Raw genomic sequence first — 25,540 nt, 5'->3', positions numbered from 1 at the left:
ACAACTGGTTCATATTTTCATAGAATCCAGAGACAGATGTATACTACTACTCCATCAGACCCTCTATGTATCTCTTCTGTCTCTGCGAGTATTGAGTCTATTATGTGGGAAAATTCATTCGATGCGTTGGATTTGTATATTCTTAATAATTATTTTGTTATCTATCTATCTATCTATCTATCTATCTATCTATCTATCTGTCTATCTATCTAACTCTCTGGCTATCTATATATCAAACTATCTATCAGTCTATCTATCTATCCAGCCATCTATCTATCTATCATCTATCTATCAATCTATCTATCTATCTATCTATTCATCTATCTATCTATCTATCTATCTATCTATCTATCTATCTATCTATCTATCTCCCCATCTATTCTATTTATATATCTATACATATTATGTCTATTCAATTATCCATCTATCTAGTTGGGCCTATATTTCGTTGTCGACAGATATTGGGGCGAGCTATAATGTCGAGAAAAGTGGAACAATTTTAATGATCCAGTTGCTGTATGACTATGTTATCAAACCCAGACGAAGAACAACAACAAATTTACATAGAGCTTTCATTGACTCTCCTTATCACGTGATTCAAAGTCCTGCCAAAGCATGCACTGTTGATAAAACGGTGGAAATAAACAGTGCACATACATTGTTTTGCTCTGTTTTTGTTTTGTTTTGTTTTTATTTCTATTTTGTTTGGTCGTGGCTGGGTGGCGCCACATACCGGCGCCATCCAGCCGGGACTAAGTGTGTCTGATAGACAGCATCATATTTTGGGGCATTTTTTGTTTTTTCATCGACTGTGTCAAGTTTTAGAGGCAGTTCTTCAAAGATTATGACAGACAGGTCTACCTTATCATTATTTACAGATACTTGCACTTCTTCGTAGAATCTGTCCAAAAGACCTTAAAGACTTCTGGTACTTCTTCATTAATTTGTCGATGTCTTAAATATGCCTATAACGCATGGGATAACAATGTGCTGTATTCTTCCTTGAATGTCGCCTTTAGAAGACGACTTGGGACGTATTTGCACGATAGATTTTGATTCTGCTTTCCGTATAACGATTTCCTAATCATATGTTTAACACCCTATCGCACACCACACACACACACACACACACACACTCACAATATGATGGGGATGGGCGTTCCTAGTTCTACGGGAATATATCATGCGCATATACGGAATGAATTTGCTCTGAATGACAATACAAAAGCAACGAGAAATATCTCTGTCATGTGACGGTGACGTCACTATGGGTGCAAACAGTCATCGATATGTCATCGCGACACCTATTTTGAGTTGTGCATAATTATGATGATACAGTCAGCCATTTTTTTTTGTGTGTGTGTAAATACAGTAAAATATGAAAGCTTTTTCTTTAGTCTTTAATATACTGAAGGTTTTTGTCAGTATCTCCTTTAAAGACCATTTTTTAATATGTGTAGTATTTTCTCTCCAATTAAGACTAGATATTATTTGTTGAGCGAGAAAGACGAGCAAGACGTGAAGCAATACGGAGTGCGTGTATTTGTTCTGCCTCCTGTCAAGTACTGCTGACGAAGGTACATTTTGTGCATGTTTTGCATCAATTCACATGACAAATAAGTGCGGGGATATCTTATTGGGGAATGACATTTAGGTAATGTGTTTAACTTCGACAACAACAGATACTGTCTCTTTCATCCACGTCTCAAACCCAATGTGCTGTCATCAAACCAACAGTTCATAACGTATCAACTAATGACGGGATAGCGTTAGGACTTTCGTGTTAATGTTTGGATCTTGACCAAAACTTTAATCGATAGTCACCTGTTCTGAACGCGACAGCTGATGAAAAGTGCTCGTTTAAAAAAGAGTCAAATCGACTTTTAACTACTCAGACTGTTGGAGGACAGGTTTGAGCGGCGAAACCGAACAATGTTGAACACTCATACAGCTCGACCTATGGACCGATATTGTGCCTAGTATAACACTACAGGGTTTACAATTTCACTCTGCTCTATGAACCTTGTTCAAACTCTTTTTTTTTTTCCTCGATTGACTGTTGCTCATTATTCTCTGAACGAACAGTGTACCGATATGTTGTCATATAATTCCAATAACGGCAATATGCTTTCGGACAACTTATCATGCTTTTTAATTATGATCCCCTCCTCCTCCCCCCCCCCAAAAAAAAGGAGTAAACATGGTGAAAGTATGTCTATTTTTTTAGGGATCATGTATTTTGTCCTTGTTGATGACGACACAATGATAACCGAGAATGGGTCGTTGCAGTTTTTGCCTTGTTCTCATTACGTCGCTCATCTCTCGGATGCAAGGTCGTCGTGGTCTATCGGCATACAATTCCATCAAACTTTGCTGTACCGGCCTCATGATCCGTGTTCGGTAGGTAGGTTACAAAGTAAGTAACAGTGATATCTCGACATTGACCCATCGGGCCTCAGAAACCATATTTCTGTGAATTGGTGCTTCATATTTCTACAAACGATTGTTAGTTTTATCATTTATTGTTACTGTTTCATAATTGCGCTTTGTTATTTGAGTCCTCAATCAGTTCATGATTTGTTTCGATTGAAGAACTTTCAAAAGGCCTCTTAATTGCTTCATTCAACTGTAATTCGAACATTGCCAACACATACTAGAAGATTGAAGATCCTATTTATTTTCCAAATTGGCGTTCTTTTGATTAATTCTTTCTTAGTTTATGTATATCTAATGAATTCATCCAGTTTCATCAATCTCTTTCCAATATAAGATGTGCGTTGATAATCAAGGATGACAGTTTCATGACGAGATGACAAGTTTCTGCGGTAAAATTCTCTCGGGACGCGATGAGTCCAATTATCAAACAACCGATCTGTCTTTAAACACTGGTCTCTGTCTTACTTTTTTCCAAGCTATTGTTCTCATCACTTGCGACAACAACACAAGGTAGAAAAATCATCTGATATGCTCCCCTTGTTTTTGTCTTCTTTTCGCGAAATACTTCTTGCTTACTAAGTCGGGTTTGTTGTTGGGCTCTCCTTGAATCTGTCACATCTAATTTGTACCTCACTCGGGCCACAGAACATGACTTTGCAAATTTTGAGCCATGGTAGGGGACCCAGTCTCACTAAAATGAAAGAGAGAAAAAAAAAAACAGGAGACGGCGAATGAGAGACAGAATGAAGAAATGGACAGACGAAATGAGGAAAGGAAAGGGGAAACCCGCAAAAGTACATCTGAACCTCTGAACGCGTATAGTCACCACCTCCCAGGTACGATCCTGCATATAGGGGGGTTTACGATGGGTTAGCGCGGGTGTTCCACGACAAAAGAAATTAGGCAAGGATTAACCTCAAAACGACAAGCAGACAACTCGCAAGATTTGTTCCATTGCAGGCCACGGCTCTGGTGTATCATACTTTATTATCATCATTTTTCTAACCTACTTATTGGATAGTGCAATATCACAATTACATCATGTAAGTACATTTATCAAATTTTATCCTCTACAGAAAGCTATTGGGAATTGTATGTATGGCAGACAAATCTAACGCTCATTAACTCGTGAGTTTTCTCTCCTGCTTTTCTTCTGCCCCCAGACAATGACTAGAAAATATACAAGGTCTAATGAACTAGCAAATCAGTCGTTTGGAACTCTGGTTTTTGTCACCCCTCCCCCTTTTTTTTTAATTGTGTGATCATTATCTTAGTTGTTTCTGTGCTTGCTTTTTCGGTTATGTTGTGCTTAGGTGGTTTTTTTTTTTCTTTTAGTGTGTGAGTATGTGTAATCGAAGTGTCTGATATTCATTCCTTACCCACTTCATCGAGCCACATGTCTCCTCACATCCTGTACGTCATAAACAAAATAAGACGGACAAGGGACTTTGTTCACACATTGCGTTATTTGTCGAGTGCCATAATTACAACATTGATGTCCCTGGTAGATCCTTAATTGTATATCCTCGCGCGCTCGTTTGTAAATCATACGAGAAGTTGGCTCGCCTAAAATCACTGAATCGACAATGGGCACATTTTCCCCCCTTCGCCATGTAACCACCTGTTGAACTGGTCGGGACTGTTGCCAGGTGCAAAAAAGGATTGACCAATCAGGCATCAGGGATTTGCTCGAGACGCTCCTCTAAGCATGCGTCATCGTGTGGCGGATTTTGGAGCCAAATCGGGGGAAGCTATCGGACGACCCCATAAATTGATATCGGGAAATTGTAGGCACGAACCTCGAGTCTTCGATAGTCGATGAGCATTTCACTTTCTCAAACCCGTCAGACCTTGTTGCAGTTCATTAAGTCAAAATAGAAATGAGTGGTACAAATTACCTTCCCCCGGTTTGATTGGGGTAATCATCTAACACATTTGCTCCACACATACACACTCAAAAAAAAAAAGAAAACAGCTTCATATTGATTAACAACATCATACAAAATAACGAAGGAAAAAGTTGGCATTTGGTTAAATCAATCAAATGAAATTTATATTCCACAATATTTTGAACGACGTATTTTCAACTAACCCTTGTTTTTGGTTGTTTTTTTTTTTTTTTTCTAAGGGGATATGTGTTGGTTATTATTATCACTCTTATCTTTTCATACGTATTTCTTCAGCCATACACCGTCGCTTGTGATCGATTTCGTACCCTGGTAAGCGAAGGCTAACCACGAGCTAATCCACCCCACGCTCGATACAGTCATCGAATGGCCTATCCCATCACGGTGGTTCGGCATCTTATTGGTTTTGGCTCCCGTGTAATGTACACGAAACGGAGAACTGTAGAGCCGCTCTCTCGTGAAGTAATACCAAGCCGCGCCTGTAATCCCAAACTGCTGTTTAAGACACAGGTGTACATCTTCTTTTCGCTTAAACACGTGGGGGTTTTCGCTATTGAGTTGACTAGTCTAATTATCATCACAATTAGGCAGATCATTAATGACACTTCGACTCATGCACGCTTCATGTTCCTGTGTCAAGAAGAGCGTTTCGGAGATGAAGGGCATTTACTTTGTCACACCTTCTTGACGCGTCGATGAAATGCTTTAAAATAAACTGGTCACCATTTTTGTCATCCATGCATGTCATTACTCGTATCTCAGCTTGTCAGACCATTCAACTACGCATCATATTTTACTGACATGACGACTTTTGTCAGCAGAAAAGCTACATGACAATTCAATGACTCCGGAACGCGACCATTGTTATATTGCTGCTGTAATTTGATTTCTAATTGCATCTCTATACATCCTACTGCCAATACACTGCCAAAGTCGTCTAATTCATTGAATTTGGAAGTTGAATCGTAAACAAGTTTGTTATTGAAATGGTGTTATGGGGTCAAGGGTAAATACTCATGGGATTAGGAGGAGGAAAACAGATCAAGGAGTTGCAAATCCTAAAAGGACGTCCTATCCATTAAAAAAAAAAATGAAACAGTTACTGTTCTTTTCACTACTTAGTCGGTGGAAGCTGGCCAGTAATTGTGACAGCATGAATTGGATCTGCTTTTAGTCAACTATGTCAATCCAAATTCTTCTCTAATGATTACATAGAAACATGGTCACATGTTTGGGTTCTGGGATTGCACATAACAGTCTGTCATGACCATTCTATGGAGGGTAAGTGTAGGCCCACTTATCTCTAACAATTTAAAATGTTTACCGCACATTGCAAGACTGAAAATGGGCCTACGCTACTTTAAAAATTGGTGTGGCATTGACAAGATTGCAGATAATTTCACGACTCATTTGTTTTGCGAATGCCATTATTCCATGACCGTCATATTTAACGGAAATAAAAAAAAAAAAAAAAGGCTTGAGATAAGCTATGTTGCAACTCTACAATATTTTGGGATGATGCTCCTGTGGAAAATGTTGGCGACGTAAGAGGGCGCTTTCGAAGATATATTTGACATGACAAGAAACATTATCTTTAAACCGAATGTTATGGAAACACGAAAATCCAGCGATGGTGATGACGGTATATGCGTACTACATCATGTATACGATAGTGTATTATCGTAAATCCTATCTAACAAATGCAAAGATCTCCTATCCGTTTTCATTGGCAAATAAACAATCCAAGAATTTATTTTGCAAACGGATAGATATTCTTTTCATTGGATTGATAATATATGTGTCGTACATAGCGAAACACATGATTAGTCCTCAAAAAGGTGCAGTATCGTAAGAAATCAAATAGCTAGAGCAACTGGTCGAAGCCTTGGGCATTCCAATGGGGACGACAGTCAATTTCTAATTTGTTTTCCCTTTTTGCTAGCAGAGCAGGTTGTCAGATTGGTCAGAACAAGGAGTTGTCTGGTAACTCCTTGGTCAGAATTAGGGGAAATGTTGTCTTAACGTCAATTACCATCTTCCAACTGTATTTAACACGAGAAGAGGTGTGAAGTTTGTCAAGGAGAGTTTTGCAACTGAAAAAAAACTTATGACGAGAAATGAAGCTTCTGTATAGTTGCACTGCATTCTCCAATAAACCGGCACAGCTCATTTTTCTTCTACACTGTATATCATGTTTTAAACCTCGTTTTGCCCGCCAGCCTGGTGGCGAGATACCCTGTGGCGTTTGCACTGAGCTCTTCACGGGGGCGGGTCTTCTATTTCAGGTCAAACAAAATTCAACGTTTCTGGTGTGATGAATTACATTTACTGACGAGTTAAATACTTCCACTGATTCCGCGACGAACTTCCAGTGTCGTAAATTGCCAAATCGAATTGGTTCCTACTTTATTTCTTTCCTCACCGCGAGGAGATCCGAGAGAAGGACAACTCACAAACAACTTTAGGACCATTTATGGCGAGAGTTGAACATACTTTAGTGCCCGCTCAACGTCTCAGAGATTGAATTATTCATGCGGCTTTTGTTTTCTACGCCCGCATCGTGGGAAAAAATCAGTTCCACTTTGAACTCTCCCCGTGACATGGATGATGAGAAGGAACAGAAAAGTGAGAGTTTCTCCTTCTTTGGCGGTGCTGAGTACAACACCCCAACATTCTACAGTGTCCGAATGTCACTTCTTTTGCCTCATTCATTGTTGAACACGTTTATCGTCTGCTTATCATTGGTGACACAAAAATCATCCGTTGAATTCGATTTTACTGTCTCTTGGACTCTTTACGAGTCCTAACATTGGCTGCTTATATCAGGTTGTGCTGGTGCATTAACACCAAGAACTGAATGCTGCGATATGTCTGATAATAATGACCCACAAGTTTTTATACCCACAATCTGCAAGTTTCTGTACAAAGACAACAATAAACCCCCTCCCTTTCTTTAACGCACAAATGCGCTCGAAAACGCAAAGACACATGCACGTCCCCACACTCATATGATATTTGATGAACAATAGTCACTGATATCGATCTTAGACATGAGTTGCCCGATCAAACGCAAGCAATAATAATTCCGCCAAGAGAATCTCGACATGTAGGTTTACAATGTCCGATTACCGCTTACTTAAGAACTGAAATAGCCTGACATATTACCCTTGTACATTATTGTTTTTTGATACATATGTCACAATATTTGACATCTACACCATTTTACGGTATGAGTAACAAATGTACAATGGATTTGATTGACCTCGCTAATTCGTTTGCTTGCCTACCTTCTTACACGAGTGTCCTCTTGTCTTCCATTTGTCTAACTTTTAAGCTCTCCTTTAACTGTTAAAATCGATAGCACACTCAGCCACTTTACAGTTATTTCAGTTTCAGTTTCAGTTTGGTTTGATATGAGAGTAAAAACACTTATTGTGCTTCCTTTTGTCTGTGATTTAGACGTTCTTTAAAGGCCACAATTTTCTGTTTGTTTGCATGCCCGATTACATTTTCCTTTTTTTGTTGTTGCAGCAGTTAAATATTGGATATTTAGCATCCACTGGTGTTTGTAATAGTGTTTATTAATATGTAACACATCCATAGATCAGAAAATCCATGTTGCGATGATTTTTACAATACATAATCTTATATGATAGTCTCTTGCAGTATCAGCGCTGCTCCGATTTAGACCAAGAGGGCATTTCACATTGATACATCATTGATTTTTAATAGACCAATATCATGACATGGAATATCAGCAATTTAAGCATGCCAAGCCTGTTAAATCAGTGTGTAAGGGAACTGCTTTTTGCATGCACAAACCCTATATGGAATTACAGTACCCGAAGGCATTGGGTTTAAGGCATGGAGGTATCTCCTTGGTTACCTAGGCAACAAGGGAAGATTAAACTCACATGAAAATATCAACAGTATGATCCGATGCACTCCCATTGATCTGCGAGGGAAAAATAATCACGCGCAAACTACATTTTGAAAAAGGATGGCAAGCAAATTCTATCACGATTCTCTTCCTTGGCGCTATATTTGAAAACTGAAATTAACGAGACCTCTCAACTGGGATCAAATATTGGACTAAATTGAATTTACTTGCGACCAGCTATCTTCATCCGCGGAGCGCATGGCAAATCAATCTTATGTTATGAATGTTAGTGGGCGCGGAGTACAAATCGTTGGACATGCACCGAAAGAATGCGGCACTTGAAAACTCGCTTGGCCTCATCTCCCGCCATAAATTTACAGGTGCACAGACGGTATCGTCGACAGCAGAGACACACTAAATACCCCTATGACCAGCGTTGGGGAGTGATAACTAGCGTAGGCAAGGAATCCTCGTCAGTCCCATGCACTCGAGTCTGCGTTTGTAATAAAGCTTAATCGCACTGAGCTGATTCACTTAGCCCATGAATGGCTGCTTTAAACACAGCCTACCTACCTGCCGTAAAAGGGGGCACGGCGCGTGTTATGCCTGATGACTTTACCACGCACTGCCCTTTAAACCCAGTCGTAGCCGAGAGGGTTTAACGGTATTTGTGGCAGGTCTTTAACAAGTCAACTCCAGTTTGTCTGAAAAACTAAACAGTGCTAAGCGGGCGTGCGCCAGCAGGGATTCCGGGTAAAGTCCGCATCCCAGACCGGTGTCTTGGTAACGGGCGGAGCACAAATAGCATCGGAGTCCCCAGCGCTTTTCTTGCTTTCCGACAAATAGAATCTCTTCACATGCGTGTCAGGAAATACATTCTCGGTTCCGGTCGCTGTAGATAAGCTGGGTTCTACATCGGTTTTCTGGTGATCACCGAAATTATTGTTTAAAAAATATTTACTTTTTTTTTTCATTAGACACTATTTCCAAATTAAGAACATGAAACAATGTTTATTATAGGCATGGCCTTGACTTGTGTATATGTCTGACATTCTAATAATTCATTTGACTATGAGATCTTTAAATCTTATCCATTGTCACGCTATATAGTTCACATTGGTTGTTTAGTTCAATTTTGAAGCCGCTGAGATGGTTCATTGGCTATATTCACCATACCAATTGAACATAATCTATTTTTGTAAGTCGAATAGAACGACTGGCGTGACGACTACGACTTTATGTAGCCTTCACTTCTCGAGCAAATTACAATAATATTGTAATTTTATTAAATACTATTGTTTTTTCATTATATATCATAGAGTGTAGTAGGCCTATTATACACAGACAACATCTGAAACGAGTTAGTGTTTACGCACTTAAAGCATGATACGTGTACTAACTTTCCTGTTTATATCACATGAACTTGTATAATACTCTATACAGAAATAAAGCGTATAGACATTTTGAAATGTCTTGCGTCGTCTCTAAAGTTCAACAAACTATACCTTTGCCTTATGGAACTTGTCGGTAATTTCACAGCTTTATAGTTAGTGGCAATAAGGGAAGGGGCTAACACAAAACCATGCAGATAACTGTTATATTCTGCTGGTTCCTTTTGTTTGACTTCTTTCTATAAGTATACTAAAATCTATTATGATAGTAGTTTATATCTTTCGAGACTGATTTGATCTATTTGGTCTACGGTATAATGATACTGGCTAAACTAACAAGCTGAGAGAAATAGCCGCGAGAAAATATTATCGCTTAATCGGTTTTTAAAGATCATTTCAAAAGTGCTCTGACATCGATGCAGACCCCAATCGTTTTTAGTAGTCTGACCACAGATGGCCTAAGTAGGCAAAAACTGAAACCGGGGGAAAAAATCCGAAACGGAGGAATTTACAACCCACTTTCAGCCAGTGGAAAAAAAAAAAAAGTCGCGGAATTATGTGGCTCTCCGCTATTACATCCGGGGATTTTAGCCACTGGAATTGCTTCCGTTGGAAACTATAAAGCTTATCTGTTGATAAAAACATCGAAATGATAACTTGCGTAATACTTCAGTTGATTTAACATAAAAAGCGACTTGGTCACCATTGTAAAAGCTATGACAAATGAACCGTGCCCTTGGCTGTCGCGGAAAGATGATACGCTGTTGTGGTCAAAAGAAATTTGGGTCAATTAAAATAGGCAACCAAAATATGACCCAATTTCATCGACTGAAAACGCGTTCTGCCTAATATGGAAAGCCTTCCATATTCCTGTGTATGGAACACGACAGTAAATGAGCAAATACAACACAATCGCATTCAGGGACACGGTCACATCTAAATGCCTTTATCTAGCTCTGTTGTGAAGGTTTCTAGTGTTATTTCCAAATTCAACTCATTCTTGACAATAAGTATGAACTCCCTAAAGACTTTACACGGAACCCATCATGCTTCTACAGGCAATTTCCTCAGGTGTTGTTCTTTTTTTTTTCTGTTGATAGGCGAATCCATCCTGAAAACACGGTTTCCCCCCAAGAGTAATCATATTCTGTTTTGCTATGTGAAATGCGTCTGTGAATTCATGGCTCAGACGTAGCGGTAAAGGAGTATTTCTGACGGAAAACCAGTAAGAATATCAATAGTTTCCTCGGAAATTGTTTTCGGAAATATCTCTCTTCCCCGCAAAGGACCTCTGGGTATTCCATGGATTACAGCAATCATTCAGTAGAGGAGCAGAAGAGAGAGAAAGAGAGGGAGAGAGGGAGAGATGGAGGGAGAGAAAAATACCCGATTTGTCTGCCCACTCTACGTATAGACGTGTAGTTTGTACCCAGTGTAAACTTTACGAACAAGCGAACGCCCTGTTTGCACTCTCGTCGTACTTGCTTTACACATCTCATGTTGTTTGTTTCCGATCAGGTTCATTGTCGAATTCATAGCTGGCATTATCATTGTCTTTAGTTATGACCACAGTTAATAATAATCGTTGTTTCACAGTTCATCAAACATAGAAACGATGGTTATGACAATTGCAGTCGCTACATTATACCAGTTATAGTTACTAGTCTGTATAAAGGGGAAAATCATTTCATAAATTTACGACATAATTTATTGCAGTATAGTACTTCCATGAAGCTGCGTTTACTAATGCAAGACACTACAGTGTACCTGAGTTTCACAGGAGAGCATGATTATTACACCGTTTGCAGAGTCTCGTCGGGCACATCAATGAGGTGTACCTCCTTGGCCACATCAAAGACAAGAGGAATCGGCATATCATAGGTATAATCTTTCCTTGCCGATAAAAACTATATTAAACGTCACAAATCGTTATACCTTATCATACATTGGTTATGCGTGTGTAGCTACAGCGACTATGGACAGCGATATAACAAACTTTAAAGGCATAATTTACCATTTGCAGATGAAACAAAAACCCAGCATAAGTGCTTTAAAATAGTTCTTAAATGTGAGTTAGGGATAGAAACAACCACTGTAAAAATTTGAATCGGTAAAATCGATGCTAAGTATTGTTAAATATACAAAATGTGAACAATAGTTATAATACAAAAATTTCCAGACTAAACCGTCTACAGTTACGTTTTATTGAGAAAAATACAGATATCTCCTTATATTTTAGGCTTTATCATGAAAATCCTATATGAAAGGATGTTTTGTGGTACAACAAACCTTCACATATGCGTTAAATGTCATATCTTGAAATTCATTTAAATCACTGTTCCCAAAGATAAACAGGACCTTTAAGGGAGAATATAATCTTATAGTATATACAGGAAGATGGCGTACGAGAGGGAATAAAGTACATAGGCCTTTCAGAGGATCTCCGCGACCTAAAATTGAGTGGAGTGTAGTGTTTGGCGGAATGCGTGGGGAGACAGTGATTGAGGTCGTTTTCCAGCGGGGACCGCCCGGGGAGCGCGATGTCAAGTACGCCGTGGCCGACGGGTGTTTCTGGATGTGGGGCAGAAATGATGCACAGGATGGTGGAGTGTGTAGAGAAAGTGAATGGCTTTGATCTGTATGTTTTTCCCCTCTCTCTGTTCGCTTTCACAACTACATAAATTATTCCCTCCCTCCCTACCCCACCCCCGCCTTCTCCATTTTTATATTCATTTCATATAATTATTTCAAAAGTGGAATATTCTTTGACGTATTTATTTTGTTTCGTTTTTTAATCTTTGTTCGTTTATGTTTTCTTGCCCGTTTGTTTTAAATTTCCATGTTTTCCTTTAGGTCATACTACTTCAAGTGAGGAATGAGAAAGTGTTGAAGTGTACAAAATATCTACCATATTTCTATCTAGTCTATTAAGACACATATAACCCTTGCTTCCATGTCTTTCACTACGTACATTATCATGGCAACTCACATTGGTATTATCATTGATGAACTCTCCATTAACCCTTTGAAAACCACTACTGGACCTCTTTATATCATTGACACTGTGTACAAACAGATTGTCTACCGTAATGAGAGGGTTAATGGAATCACAAGGAACAAACGAAACATTATATTTCCCCTCAATAATTTAACCCTCCTGTTAATGTTAGACAGAATGAAAACCCCCCAAGACTTCGCGAGAAACTAATTTGAAAGGTCACTTCTGTGGCAAACTTTTCGGTTACAACGCCATCCTTCCTATCCCTGACCCAAAACTTGAATACCATGTCAGGCCCGTCTGGGACAAAGATAGTAAACGTCACGCTTTCAACAAAGATTTGGGACCAGTCTTTCGCCAAAGTAATCATGAGTTAGAAAATAAAAAAATACGCACAAATTGAGACTCATCATACTTACATAGTACCATGATGAAAGTCAGGCTCGCGCGGACCTAGATGGGGTATTAAATTGTCATTCGACACGTTACTCCCTTAGCACAGTTAAGACGAATGTGGGCAGATTTTGAAATAAAAAAGAAATAAAGAAGGGAGAAAAAAGTTTGCATATGTCTAGCAACTAAGGAGCGCTGTACCTTAATTGATGTCGGTTCCAATTTTAAGCGGTCAACAAGACATCACTGTTTGCTTATTGGAAAGCCATATGCCGTGTCTTTCCACGTTGTTGGAGCGGTTAGAGTTTTTAGCAAGGAGGTTGTTTTGAGGAAACCTTTTCGAATGTGTAGGGAAACTTTCCTTTTCACGGAGGTACATTCGTACTATTAAAGGTATCATTTGATCGTCTTGAGAAGGGAAAATAACGCTTTAACTATAAACTGAAAATGTGTTAGGGTAATGGATCGAATAAATCATTTTGAATGAAAACTATTGGCAATCAAGACACAATGTCCAACCAACTGACCACGGTCTTAATCCGTGACTCTCAGGGTCCATAATCATTATTCATAGCAATTTTTCATAATTGTCATTACGTCTGCCTTGTCCATCATAATAACATGCTAACCGCGAAATATTCATCTCATTGCATCACCAATTATATGGACAAATACTAAACAGTCTCTTGGTGAGGAATCTGCATTTCCACTGATACAGTTGAGCTTTGGAACAGAAAGCGTCCGAGGAACCGAAGGTATCAATATATTATTATTATTATTAACATGATGAGTGCAGCGAAACAAAAGAAAGAATTAAGAAAAGTTCGAGCGCACCAAAATGATGTTAAGAAAGTTATCATATACAGCTTGACATCTGATACTGTATACAGTGAGTGGCCACATCCAGATACTCATCTAAGTCATGACAACATGACGTCACAATAGCAATGCTCCTCATTAGTTTTTCGCGTGAAATGTGACTAATGCAACAGTATCTTTAAAAAAAGAGTTCTTGAAAAGGTTAACAATTGTTGCCTATTTCAGATACTCTTCATGCGTAAGTGTGGGGCTGTTCTTTTTTTTGTGTGTGTATTATAATGATACCTCCACTCACTCGGAAGATATCGAAATTAAAGACACCCATACTCAATATTTAAAACGTTTATACAAGTATGTGTTTGGTTTTTTTTAAATGTATTTCAATAAACAAATCAGAGAAGTGTCACTGATTCGTGTATAGGGTGCCCTTGAATCAAATATGATAATGAATTAAAGATGGAGAAGATCAAGATAATTGATCTACTATGAAAACATCCCGTCATAAATGCACTAAACCTATTTTTGGTTATTACCACATGGGTGGAACCCACAACATCCTGAAATTGTTTTCCACCATCAGGACTCATTTTGTGATCATTAATGACGTTGTTGCTTCATTTATGTTGATTTCGAGAACTGGGATGTTGTGATTATAATGATGATGATGAATATAATGATGGCTATTATCATTATTATTATTGTTATTATTATTATTATAAGTATTATTATTATTATTATTATTGTTATTACTATTACTATTACTACTACAATGTACTACTATCATTATTATTACTAACATCAGTAGTAGTAATGGTAGTAGTAGGTGTAGTACTTGTAGTAATATGAATAATCAATAACAACATCACAATCATTGTAAATCAGTATTTCACGAAACCCCATCAATACACAGTCACAAAAACGCATCATGTGCAATGATGTGTGTAAGTATACCACCGGCGATGTTCTCCCTCGTTTCGCGACATCACGTTGTAATGTTTTGATATTGATCCGTATGTCCCGGCTGTGATCTTGACACACTCTTAGCGGGAGAGCTCTCTCTGTCTTACAAGAAGCAAGGCACCTCTAGGTTAGACAGAATGTAGTGACATGAAATTCTATCCCTACACAACTAAGCGCCTAAGTCGTACATAATATGTAAGCATCATCGCCGAAGAAATTAAAGAAAAAAGAAATTGATGCATGTATAGAACTAGCAGATTGAAGTTCGATTCACTAGTATGATAACATGATAAAAATATTTGCTTTGCTTGACAAAAACCAATTTAGATTTTTGATCAATAAGACTTAGTAAGCAATGTTTTGCTGTTTACAAAGCGTGATTGATTAAGTCTTCAAATATATCATGGGATAGAATGATACATATCATAGCATCATAGATCCAATTACCTTTTTTTTCCAAAAATTACAAAGCCTAGCCAAAAGCAAGACACTTTAAAGCTCACTTGTTGATAAATCGCAGTAACTGTTTTTACGTTTACCAAAATTGAGAATAAAAATACCCTCTGATGATGGGGTTCGCCCTGCCATATATCCCTGCAGTAAATAATAAGAAATGAATAAATAAATAGAAAAAAAAGAGGTCGACAACAGACAACTCGTCAAGCGCGTTTAGTCAATAATGCGCAGAGTTGCTCTGTACGTCTGTACGTGCTTTTTTGTATGATTTTCCGACAGATTTTCGGTACATTAGATGCAAAACAAAACAAGAAAACTAGAAATAGAGAAAAAAAAACAACAACACAAAAATGATGCTTTCTTCGTCTTATCTGGCACTGACAAGAATGCATATGTCATTATCCTTCCGGAAAGAAAAAACTCCAAACTTTTTTAAACATCATAAAATATCTGATAAACCATTGAAACCTGCAATTACAATGAACATAATACTCCAGTGTTGGGATGGGGAGGTTAGGGTTCGTATCGTTTGTTTGTTGTTATTGTTATTTTTCCCATTATAAACTAGGCGAAACAGCTCGGCACAGTTCCAATCATGTGGTTGGTTGGGAGTAAACGGGCGTCAGGAAAATAAAGTCAGCCACTCTCTGGGAAACGCATTTACCATTCGCGATCGCATCTCTGGTTGACACCATTTCGCCTGCTCCGGGCGCGAAGATGTATTTGCTATGCTGGTTCCATGTGACGAAAATAGTAGCGTCATACGAGATATGTAAGGGCCTTAGCGAGGGCCTTAGAGGTTCCCCCTACAGTAGTACTGCTCCAGACATTCTATAAAACAAGGTCAATGCTTTGTCCCTTCTTGCTGCCATTTCTCGTCAAATTTTGATAGCTAAGAGCAAAGTGACTGAGCGCAAAGACATTTTGCTTCTCAACTTTTAGCAAACAGCCAGACGTTACATTAAAAAAAAAAAGAAGAACTATTCCAACATTGGCAACATTAAGCTATCACCCTACTGACAATAATCACGAAAATAAATATCAAACAAATTACTCTAGGTTGGACATTCTCTCATTTGGCCATCACGTGGTAAAAATATTTTCAACTATTTCCAGTGGTCCTACAAGTACTTCTAAAGGGCTTTTTACACTTGTGTTTCTTAACCCCGGACTTTCTCTGACCCAGGACTATCGTTAGTCCCGTACCAATTTTTTCAGCTTTTTACACTCGCCAATTAGTCCCGTACTATCTCTTGTCCGGGGCTAAGGAGAAAACTGACCTTTTTACACTCGTCTTTCTTAGCCCCGGACTTTCCAAACCACATGAATATTCATAATTACGCTGTGTACTGTACACGTACACGCACGCACCGGCAGCACTTGATTACCTCGTTTCTGATTGGTCAGTGAGGGTCGCACTTCGTCTCCGTCGCTTAGCCCAGGATTATTTTTTCGTTCTGTTTACACTCACTTGCTTGGCACCGCAATTGCGGTGCTAGCACCGCAATTGCGGTGCTAACCCCTGCTATTTTGCAGGGCCAGATAGTACCGTACTATCGGTGGGGCTAGCCCACTTTGGCAAAAACGAGTGTAAACAGAAAGTGGGCTAAGGATAGTCCCGTACTATCGGTGGGGCTAAGGCCCCCCCTTAGCCCCACCGATAGTCCGGGGCTAAGCAAAAATTTACAAGTGTAAAAAGCCCTTAACTTGCTACCTGGCTTCCACAACTCGAACGAGCCATCGCCTCAGCTGATGAAGATGTCTCAACTGTGTGTCGGAATCTCAAGGTGCTACATTATCAGTGTAAATGCTTTTGCGTTTTCTGGTCCGCAAACTCGCGCATACCTCCAGCCTGCCCGGGGCTATCCGATTCTTGGCTTTTAATTAGGTGCCAATGAATGCGAAGGTTGCCCTAGCCAAGGTCATGGCGCGCGTGGAAGTAGGCGGTTTGACGCACGATAACTGGCGCTCCATTTATCCCGAAATCATTTTCCAAGCTGTCAATAATTACACCAGGCCTCTTCCCGCCCGAGCAAAATGTCATCCCGCTCAACCCATCATCAATAAGGCTGAATTCGTCGAATGTTATGTTGTCCCCCTAGTGAACGCGTTCCCACTCGCGAGTTCAAACAAGCAAGTCATCAAGATCAACGAGTCTGTACCCGAGTCACAATCAACGAACAAGCAGAGGGGAAAAGCAAACTTATCGTAGATGACAAAAGGTCTAAACAACATGGTCTGTACGGAATTTCATTCCTTTTTGTTGAATCGGAAAAGACCCATAAAAGCTGGCTAAAATCACATTTAAAAGGATGTTTTTGCTTGCTTTGGGTTTGTTTGCTCGTTTGTTTGTTTGTTTTTAAAAGAGTTTCAGGGTAAAGCATACTCTTGCGACGAGCATTATTACTAACATACTGTCTCTGACTGCAGGCGTAAGGTCACTCTATCATTAGAGTTTCCTTTACTTCCCTGACTCGAACATTGGTGCAGCATCTTTTGGGTGTAAAGTGCGCCGCCAAAGGCCGAGAGCATGCTGGCGTGGTCGCGATGTGAACGCAAACCGTGCCCGTCGCCAAGAGCGAGAATGTCTAGGCGATTTCAGATGCACAAAGCAAAGCTATGTACCAGGGTGTGTGTTCTCTTTTGAAGCGCGCAAATTGAGTTAGGGGCAGACGTCCCAGTGGATTCCGCTTGTAATGCATGACACCCATTATTCTGGGCCAGATAGGGGAGATTGGACCAAGCTGAGAATCACGGTAAACCAAGCAAAAATACATTTACAACTCCTTCACATTGCATTCTTTTTGTCTTTGTTTTTATTTTGCTTTTAAACATTTCACATCAACGCCATCTCAATCTTTATCATCCTCCATTATGGTGGAAGAACATCAACAAGTAGGGATATTACCCCTTTCAGAAATTACCTTCCACATGAAGTATGTTTCGTGACACGACCAATAATGCTTGCACGATACGCACTCCCGCTCCCCCCCCCCCCCCTCGATTCGATTGAAACAGTATTCAGTAGGATGCTACTGATATGGGTTGGCTTGCCTTTGTGGCCAAGAGGCGTTTGCTTCAGACAAAAATATCGATATAAGGTTGAGTGATATAAACGTAAGAGTAAACTCAAAATAATTTACACGTACTTTTCATTTTTGTCTAATGCCTATGAACAGATCAAAGGATTTTTTCCAAGTATGTCCAGTGTTTTAAACTTATAAATAATTTTGATCAGTTGCAATATATATCGCCGTGGTATACCGCTCTGGATTCCAAAAGGAATGTGCCGGGTTTGAGTCCGGCGCGTTCATCCACAGACAAGAGCTTTACCCACAATCGCCATTTTGACCCAGGTGAATGGGTCTAGTAAATAAGTACGCAGGTAACTGGCGATGCTGGGTAATGATAGCGTCACGACCCGCTGGTAGACTATACATGTCTACACCGAAGAAGAATACGCTATCCCGGTTAAATCATTAAATAGTATTAGTACTAGAATTAATGTAAGGCAACGTTTACTCCATAACTGCCAGTGTCTCACCAAAGGAGATATCACACCTCCTTGGTTTCTCTTACATTTAGGATAACAAATTTGGTTTTCATTTCTTTCAAGTCGGCTAAGTTTTTACGTGATCCGCTACGGACCGAACATAGGGGTAACTGTGGAAATTTGGATGTATACGCAGTGTTTTTGAGGATTCAATTCCGATATGATATGGCATAACGACGCAATGAAGACCAATGGCGCAACCAAAAGATGGTGTACACACCCACCCACACACACACAGATGCATACACACATGCTCTGAGCACAGCGGAGATGGGGACGTGTTTATGCTCAGCCTAATCGCGTCCGATTCGGCTTGACTGTCGATCCCATGGGGGTGAGCTCTCAAGAGTGATGTTGTACAGCAAGAGGGGGGAAACCTGTTTCGTAAGGCGCTCTGGACTCCGTCACGTTGGTGTCATCAGCGTCGTGTTTATAACCCCCATCCCAACCCCCATCCCCAATTCCTTCCACATAAATACCTACGCGGTAAATTTGTAATCATGACAAGTCAATTCTGCAATGTAGGTCCATGTAATGAGGTCTACGAATGCTGTTGAGGTAGATATCAATGGGGCACATCACCATACATAGATTTGCCTATGATTTTCTGCAGCATTCGACATGTTCGATAATGATTAATAATATTACTCAATAGCCTTCTATGGATGACGAGTGAACATCATTTTGGAAAAATGAACATAATGTATAGACATGATTGAGTTTAGACAAATAATCAACACCCACGTCATTGCCAAAGGGCCATTTGTAATCAGAGAGCAGACGTTAGCTGTTTGAAAAGAACAAATGCACCAAAAATCACTTTGTCATGGTGTTGCCTTTGTGGGTCTTTTGTTTTTTAGTATCGCCACTAAATGCCGTTACCGTATGGTCTGTTTGGTTGGTTTCGTCAGCTTTGATGAGCCCTGTCAGTCTTCTCACAGTCGTCTTCTTCAGCTGTTGAGGTTGCCATGGAAACCATTCTCTCGCCGTTGTCTCTCTAACCCATCATCTTATTACTCACCGTGTGTCAGAGAGGGCTTCACAGAGTGTGGGGTTTCGGACGCTCGTATTTTGGAGCGAGGACGGGGAAAAAAGGAATAATAAAACCATATCCGCCTTGGCGCGGTTTCTGGTCTCATCCCCCCCCCCCCCTCTCTCTCTCTCTCTTTCTCTCTTTATCTATCTCTGAAGCAAAACTCTTTAAAAGTTTTGCCCTAGTTAGATCTATCTTCCAGTGGATGGTATTTTGTAGAAGCGATTTCAGCTTTAATGTATTCTACAATTATGTGTTCAGCTCAACCAAGGAGGTACTAGGTACTAAGCAAGGCGAGGAGGTTCTAGGCGCGCTTGCCTAGTACCTCCTTTGTTCAACTAGGGCAATAATGTGCATCAGTGAGAAGAATAGGACATACTCCTTTCTGATATTGCTCTATGATGATAAGAGGTTCGATCACCGCTTACGAACATCACCTCTAAAAAGAAAATTTATGGGACGATAAATTTCTTCTTTTTTTTAAAAGAAATTTATGGGACGATTACAATTGCAAGATCCCCGTAAAGCATAGGGGCACCTCAATAATTGTTTTTCTTCCAAATGCGGATGCCCGTTTCTTCAATGATGACAGAGAGGAGGAGAAGGAGAAGGAAGAGGATTAATTTTAGTAATATTTGGATAATTCATTTGCTTTCCTTTCTACACATTGACCGCAAGTTTCAAGTAATCCTGGAAGGAAGACTTAATACATTCGCTTAACGCAGTCTGAAATGACTCTTACTGAATTTGGTATATAAGTAATTTTCAATCCATTGAAACCTCATAAACTTGTTGCTTGTGGCCAAATGCACCATGCAAGGCGCCCTTAGCCACGGAAGGAACGATGGAATGGAATTACAGAAAACATTTTATTCGGGATCTGGAACTTTTGTCGCATTTTATCCTTCAGTTAATTTACTTCTAAGTTGTCGCGGAACATCTCCTCATTAACTTTGCCCGAGGAGCTTCGAATTTCCTTGCTTTGCCGAAGTCTGCAAAGGTTGCAAGAGGTGAGCACCTCCTTGAATGATGACTGGAACGATCAAAACAAAACAGGCTCCTTCGCCTGCGTTGCAGTCGGCGTACCTCGGGGCTGCCCCGACGCGATGCCATGCTGCTGGCGCCGAACATCTGTGACGCACTTGATGTTGCTAGGGAAAGAGCGGGTTGCATATAGGTGAGCTTCAAAGCAAACCGCAAAAGTTAGATTGACGGTTTACGAAAGGTACGACAGCCTTCCTTTTGCGTCTCAGCAAAACAAGTTTGGTGGCCCCAATCATGCACGGCGTGTGAAAGCATTAGATATCGGCTAGACACTGGACTAAGCAACCATCGATTTACCTGCGCATTCTGGCAATACATCTTACCTGTAACACAGAAATTTGCAAATCGATGACAAAATAGATTCGATGTACAAAATGCTGTCCTAGTTTAATAGTGTAATACTGAGGCTTCTGATTGGCCAATAATTTAATTTACATAATCTTTTAGTGCCCATTCGAGTTTCCGTATTAATACTAATATCCAGTGAGATGGTGGGGAAAAAACGTTGGATTCATGATTATTCCTCTAGGCTATATGTTGGCGTTGTTTATGGAATCAAATGTGTCACCCTCCTCATTTCATGAACGCATTGTCTTTTTGTTCTTATGCCAGAGTTGCATGCATGCAACTACATGTCCTCGCTCATCACTTTCAGTTATCTGTGACCGCTCTGGAAAGGTATGGACCACGTTGTACCACTACACCTAAACTCGTACCTGTACGTACGGTACTACCTGCCCGAACGTTCCCATAACAACTATGTAATGGAATCATTCCTCCCATATATGCTGTTCTGCGCGTTGTTGTCCTTACTATGTCTTTACTTCCGGTAGCATATAGAGGAATGATGATAAACGGCCAGGGATATATTTTGGGTCCCTGTGAATTTTCGTCCTTGATGCGCTGACATTTATTGCTAGTAAATCGCGGTTTTCTACCGAAATAACTCAACACGAGGTTACAGGTGTCAAGATAAACTGCCAGCCCCAACGACCCTGCGAGTGCGACACCTCGATATCTTAGCACCTCGTATTTCTGGCCATCATTTTGGGTCTGCAGCTCCGTGCTACGGAATGAATGTTCTGAAACAATCATACCTTTAACTTCGTCTACAGTCGGTATTATCATAACATGGGACGATTTCAAAAAACAAAAGCACAATCTGACATAACCTGCAGCAATGTCAAAGGGTTTGTGGATTTTCCTGACGGTTAGAAGAGAGCCGAGAACAATGTTGTCATTTTCATTGAAAGATTGACTTCGCTTCATTATTTCATTCTCTATTAACTTTTGTTGGCAACTTTAATCTGAAAATTTAGTCATATTTTCCCAAAGTCTACGTTTGTTCATATAACATGAGTGATGCGATGAGGTATGATATAAACAGCGAGGTGGACAGGAGACTTTCTCCTCTTCCATGATATAAACCTGCTGGTAAAGCGCGCAGAAGATGAAGCATTATCAATAACATTTCATATCATACGTGCAACACAAATCAAGTACACACATAACTGCTGTACACCGGCCGGCTGAAGATGTACGTATGACGTTCTCGTCAGCTATGTAAGGAGTGAAACATACAAAACGCAGAGCTGATTGACAAAACCATACTGAAGTGAGAGGAAAAGAATACGTAAATAAACATTAGGTTCAATACTTTTATCTTTCCTTCTTACCATAGCATCTGATGTGTTTGAGCTCGTCTCCGCCGAATCCATTTCGCTGTCACCGTTTGCCTTCTCAACCTGCAGTAACCTTTCCAACTTTTCAATGTATTCGATGGCATTCCGCAAAATCTCGACTTTCGGCAACCTCTGGTTGGGGTTCGCGCACGTGTGCCTTTTCAGAGCTTCGAACGCCTCATTCACCTTGCGAAGTCGCCGTCGCTCTCGGAGAGTGGCTGCCTTTCGCTTGTCGACCGCCACGTTCTTTCGCTTGCACGCCTTGCAAGCCCACATCAGACACCGCCGCTCCCCTTGCCCTGGGTAGCCGGGCGCGAGCACGTGCTCTAAGTCCTCCTCACGGCAACTTTCGCCGGGGCTTGAGTTGGCTGAATCGCTGCCGTAGCAGTGGCTGCCGTTCCGTGCTTGGTTTGGATGGACGTCATGTGGGTACGAGTTTGCGTACATGGAGTTGATAGCTGTGTTTGCGTTGTAGGCATTCATCTCGCCGTTTGTCGGGTAACCGTCGTAGTATGAAACCGGCTGCATCTCTGTGTAGCGACAACTGCTCCTTATGGGCTCCATAACGTCTATGATTTCAAAGGCACACCGACAACCTTCACAGATGATGCAAATTTGTAGACGGGTGATAAAATATTAAAGAGAAAATATCCAAAATAGAGCGAAGATGTGTCAAATTCCGAGGGGATTAAAAAAAACCTTGAAATTGTCAAAATGTCAAGGGAATAGCAGTGGGGTATCCGCTGTGTGTCGAGAGGTGTAACTTGACTGAAGCTTCCACCTCGAGCGCCAAACTTTAAAAAGTGGCTACGTGGGAAGCTAGTAGAAGTCAAGTGGGATCGCCGAAACACACCGCCACGCGCGTGGATTTGTTGGTTATCCTGCTCGCAGAGATGACAACTACGAGACTGGCTGTACTTCCCAACCCGATACAGACAAGCAGAGAGGGAGAGGGGAACAGAGAGAGTTAGGGTGGAAAAGTGCACGTGTACCTCTCTCGCAATACGGAAGTCCGCTAGGGTTCGCTTCGCTACAACAACACTGACATCCAATGGAATTCAGCTCTTCAAGCGAAGCCGTGCGGTGTCCGTGGCCATTGCTTGGCGAGCTCAGCTGGCTTATATACGCGGCCAAGAAAGTCGCGTCATACTTCTATGCCAACCGCGCCTGTCCTCGCTAGCAAGAGCGCCACTCGGGCGAGGATGCGACCGGATAATAGGCTATCCAACCACCATTTCAACTTTTGGCACGTGGAACACTTTTTGTACTTTTAGTCTAGAACACGGGATTCTTTCTGACTTCGAAAGTAGTAGCTACTTTGAAAGGACTTGGAGACTTTGTTTGTGGAGGGCATTCCTCAAAAAAAAAACAACAGATATGCACTGTGATGATATCAGGAATACTTTGGCATCTCAAGAACCGAAGATGACAAATGGGGTCTTCCACTCTAAGGTGGTCTGAACTGAAGACTAACGACGTCTTGATGACTAGATCACCTCCTTGTTCATCGGCTGTCTCTACATAGCTCTTTCAAAGTGGATAATATTTTCGCACAGGAAATTTCCTCACCACACTCTATTACAGCTCACGCTCATTCACAGGGGCGGGTTAACGGTAATGAAAATTCAGACCCGATAATTAGTTAGCAATCTCCGCTCAAAATCTCAGCATGCCTTATACTTCCCATTCTACCCCCTCCCTTCTCTCTCTCTCTCTCTCTCTCTCTCTCTCTCTCTGTCTTCCTCTCCCCTTTGAGACAGAGAAAACTCAATGACCACGCCCCCTTTTTCATGGCAACAGGGCCTGATTGACAGGAGCGCGCGAGTGTTCCTCGAAGGCGCGTGTACCCACCAATTGAACATTTCCTTTCAGATTACAGTGGCGTTGATGTGGGACTTGTAAGAAGAGATCCAATATGAAATAGCTTCAGTTACGAATTCATCTTGCGTATCAGAACTACAAGTTATCCCACTTAAAACAAAGAAACAAATAGCAGTCAATAGCAGGGATTACGAAGAAATTGCTTGCTTGTGAAGGTCTATTCTATAAACCTCCAAAAATGTGTAAAATTGTACTCTTAAATGCCGAAACTGTTCAATGCACTCTATATTTTGGTAACAGGCAAGGTTAAGAACGACTTGTATTCGGTATAGCGTAGTTATTGCGTCGTTATTTGACTATAGCCCTTGGTCAATCGGGAGAAAATCGTGTGCAGAAAAAGAAAATCGATTTGATACAGGTACCTCCTGGAGGAATAATTAGGATTTGTTCTTCCAATGTATGTTGTGACATACTATAATCTCAACGAGAGCTGACGCCATGGACATTAAAACAAACAAACAAACAAACATGCAATGTAAAGTCGTAAATTACGTGTTAACCACCGCAGGAACATTATCGAACGTTCTGTTGAAAGGGTATGCTAAAATATATCCAAAGCTTTTCCCTATTTTAGCATTCGAAGCCCCTTGAATAGTGATGTAACGAGCAAATTGGCACTCTTCAGCGTGGCGTATCGCGGCTCAATCAAGAAAAACAGGTGCGTGTTTAAAAAATTCTATTGTGAAAGGGCACAAAATAAACGCCCCCACGGGTCGGTGAAAAACCAAGGAAAAGACAGGAGAGGGGGAGAGGGAGAGAGAATAACTCATGGGTCAGCCTCACTAACGGGAAGATCACAATCCAGTTCTCTGATTCATGATCTCTGGCCTTCTGTGTGGATTAACTCTTCATTTCACTGATATCGCCTAGAGGTGATGCACTATTGGGAGCGAACTCAAAGCCGGAGCTGAGCCCGGATTAGCAGCCCAGATCAAAACTTTAATGCCGCACTTGCGTCTTGGGCCATCTTAGCCCAATTCGATCTAAATAATGACGCCCAACTACCATTCATTAAATGTAGTCATCCACACTTACTAAGTATTTGATCATTTTCAAGCTCTGAGACTGATAAAAGCCCAAAAGGTTAATCACTATCTATGAGAAAAT

At 40.6% G+C, this 25,540-nt stretch overlaps 1 protein-coding gene across 1 annotated transcript in view; it reads right to left on the bottom strand.

Moving 5' to 3' along the window:
* Nucleotides 1–23,116, bottom strand: part of LOC140229037 (transcription factor SUM-1) — a 42,946-nt gene extending 19,830 nt beyond the window's left edge. Inside the window, exon 1 of the mRNA XM_072309298.1 lies at nt 22,547–23,116. Within this exon, the coding sequence (XP_072165399.1) occupies nt 22,547–23,116 (570 nt within the window). The remainder of the gene's footprint in view (nt 1–22,546) is intronic.
* Nucleotides 23,117–25,540: the final 2,424 nt, after the last annotated feature.

Source organism: Diadema setosum, chromosome 5, assembly GCF_964275005.1.
Source record: "Diadema setosum chromosome 5, eeDiaSeto1, whole genome shotgun sequence".
Classification (NCBI taxonomy): Eukaryota; Metazoa; Echinodermata; class Echinoidea; order Diadematoida; family Diadematidae; genus Diadema; species Diadema setosum.
This window is presented reverse-complemented; position numbering and strand designations above follow the sequence as displayed.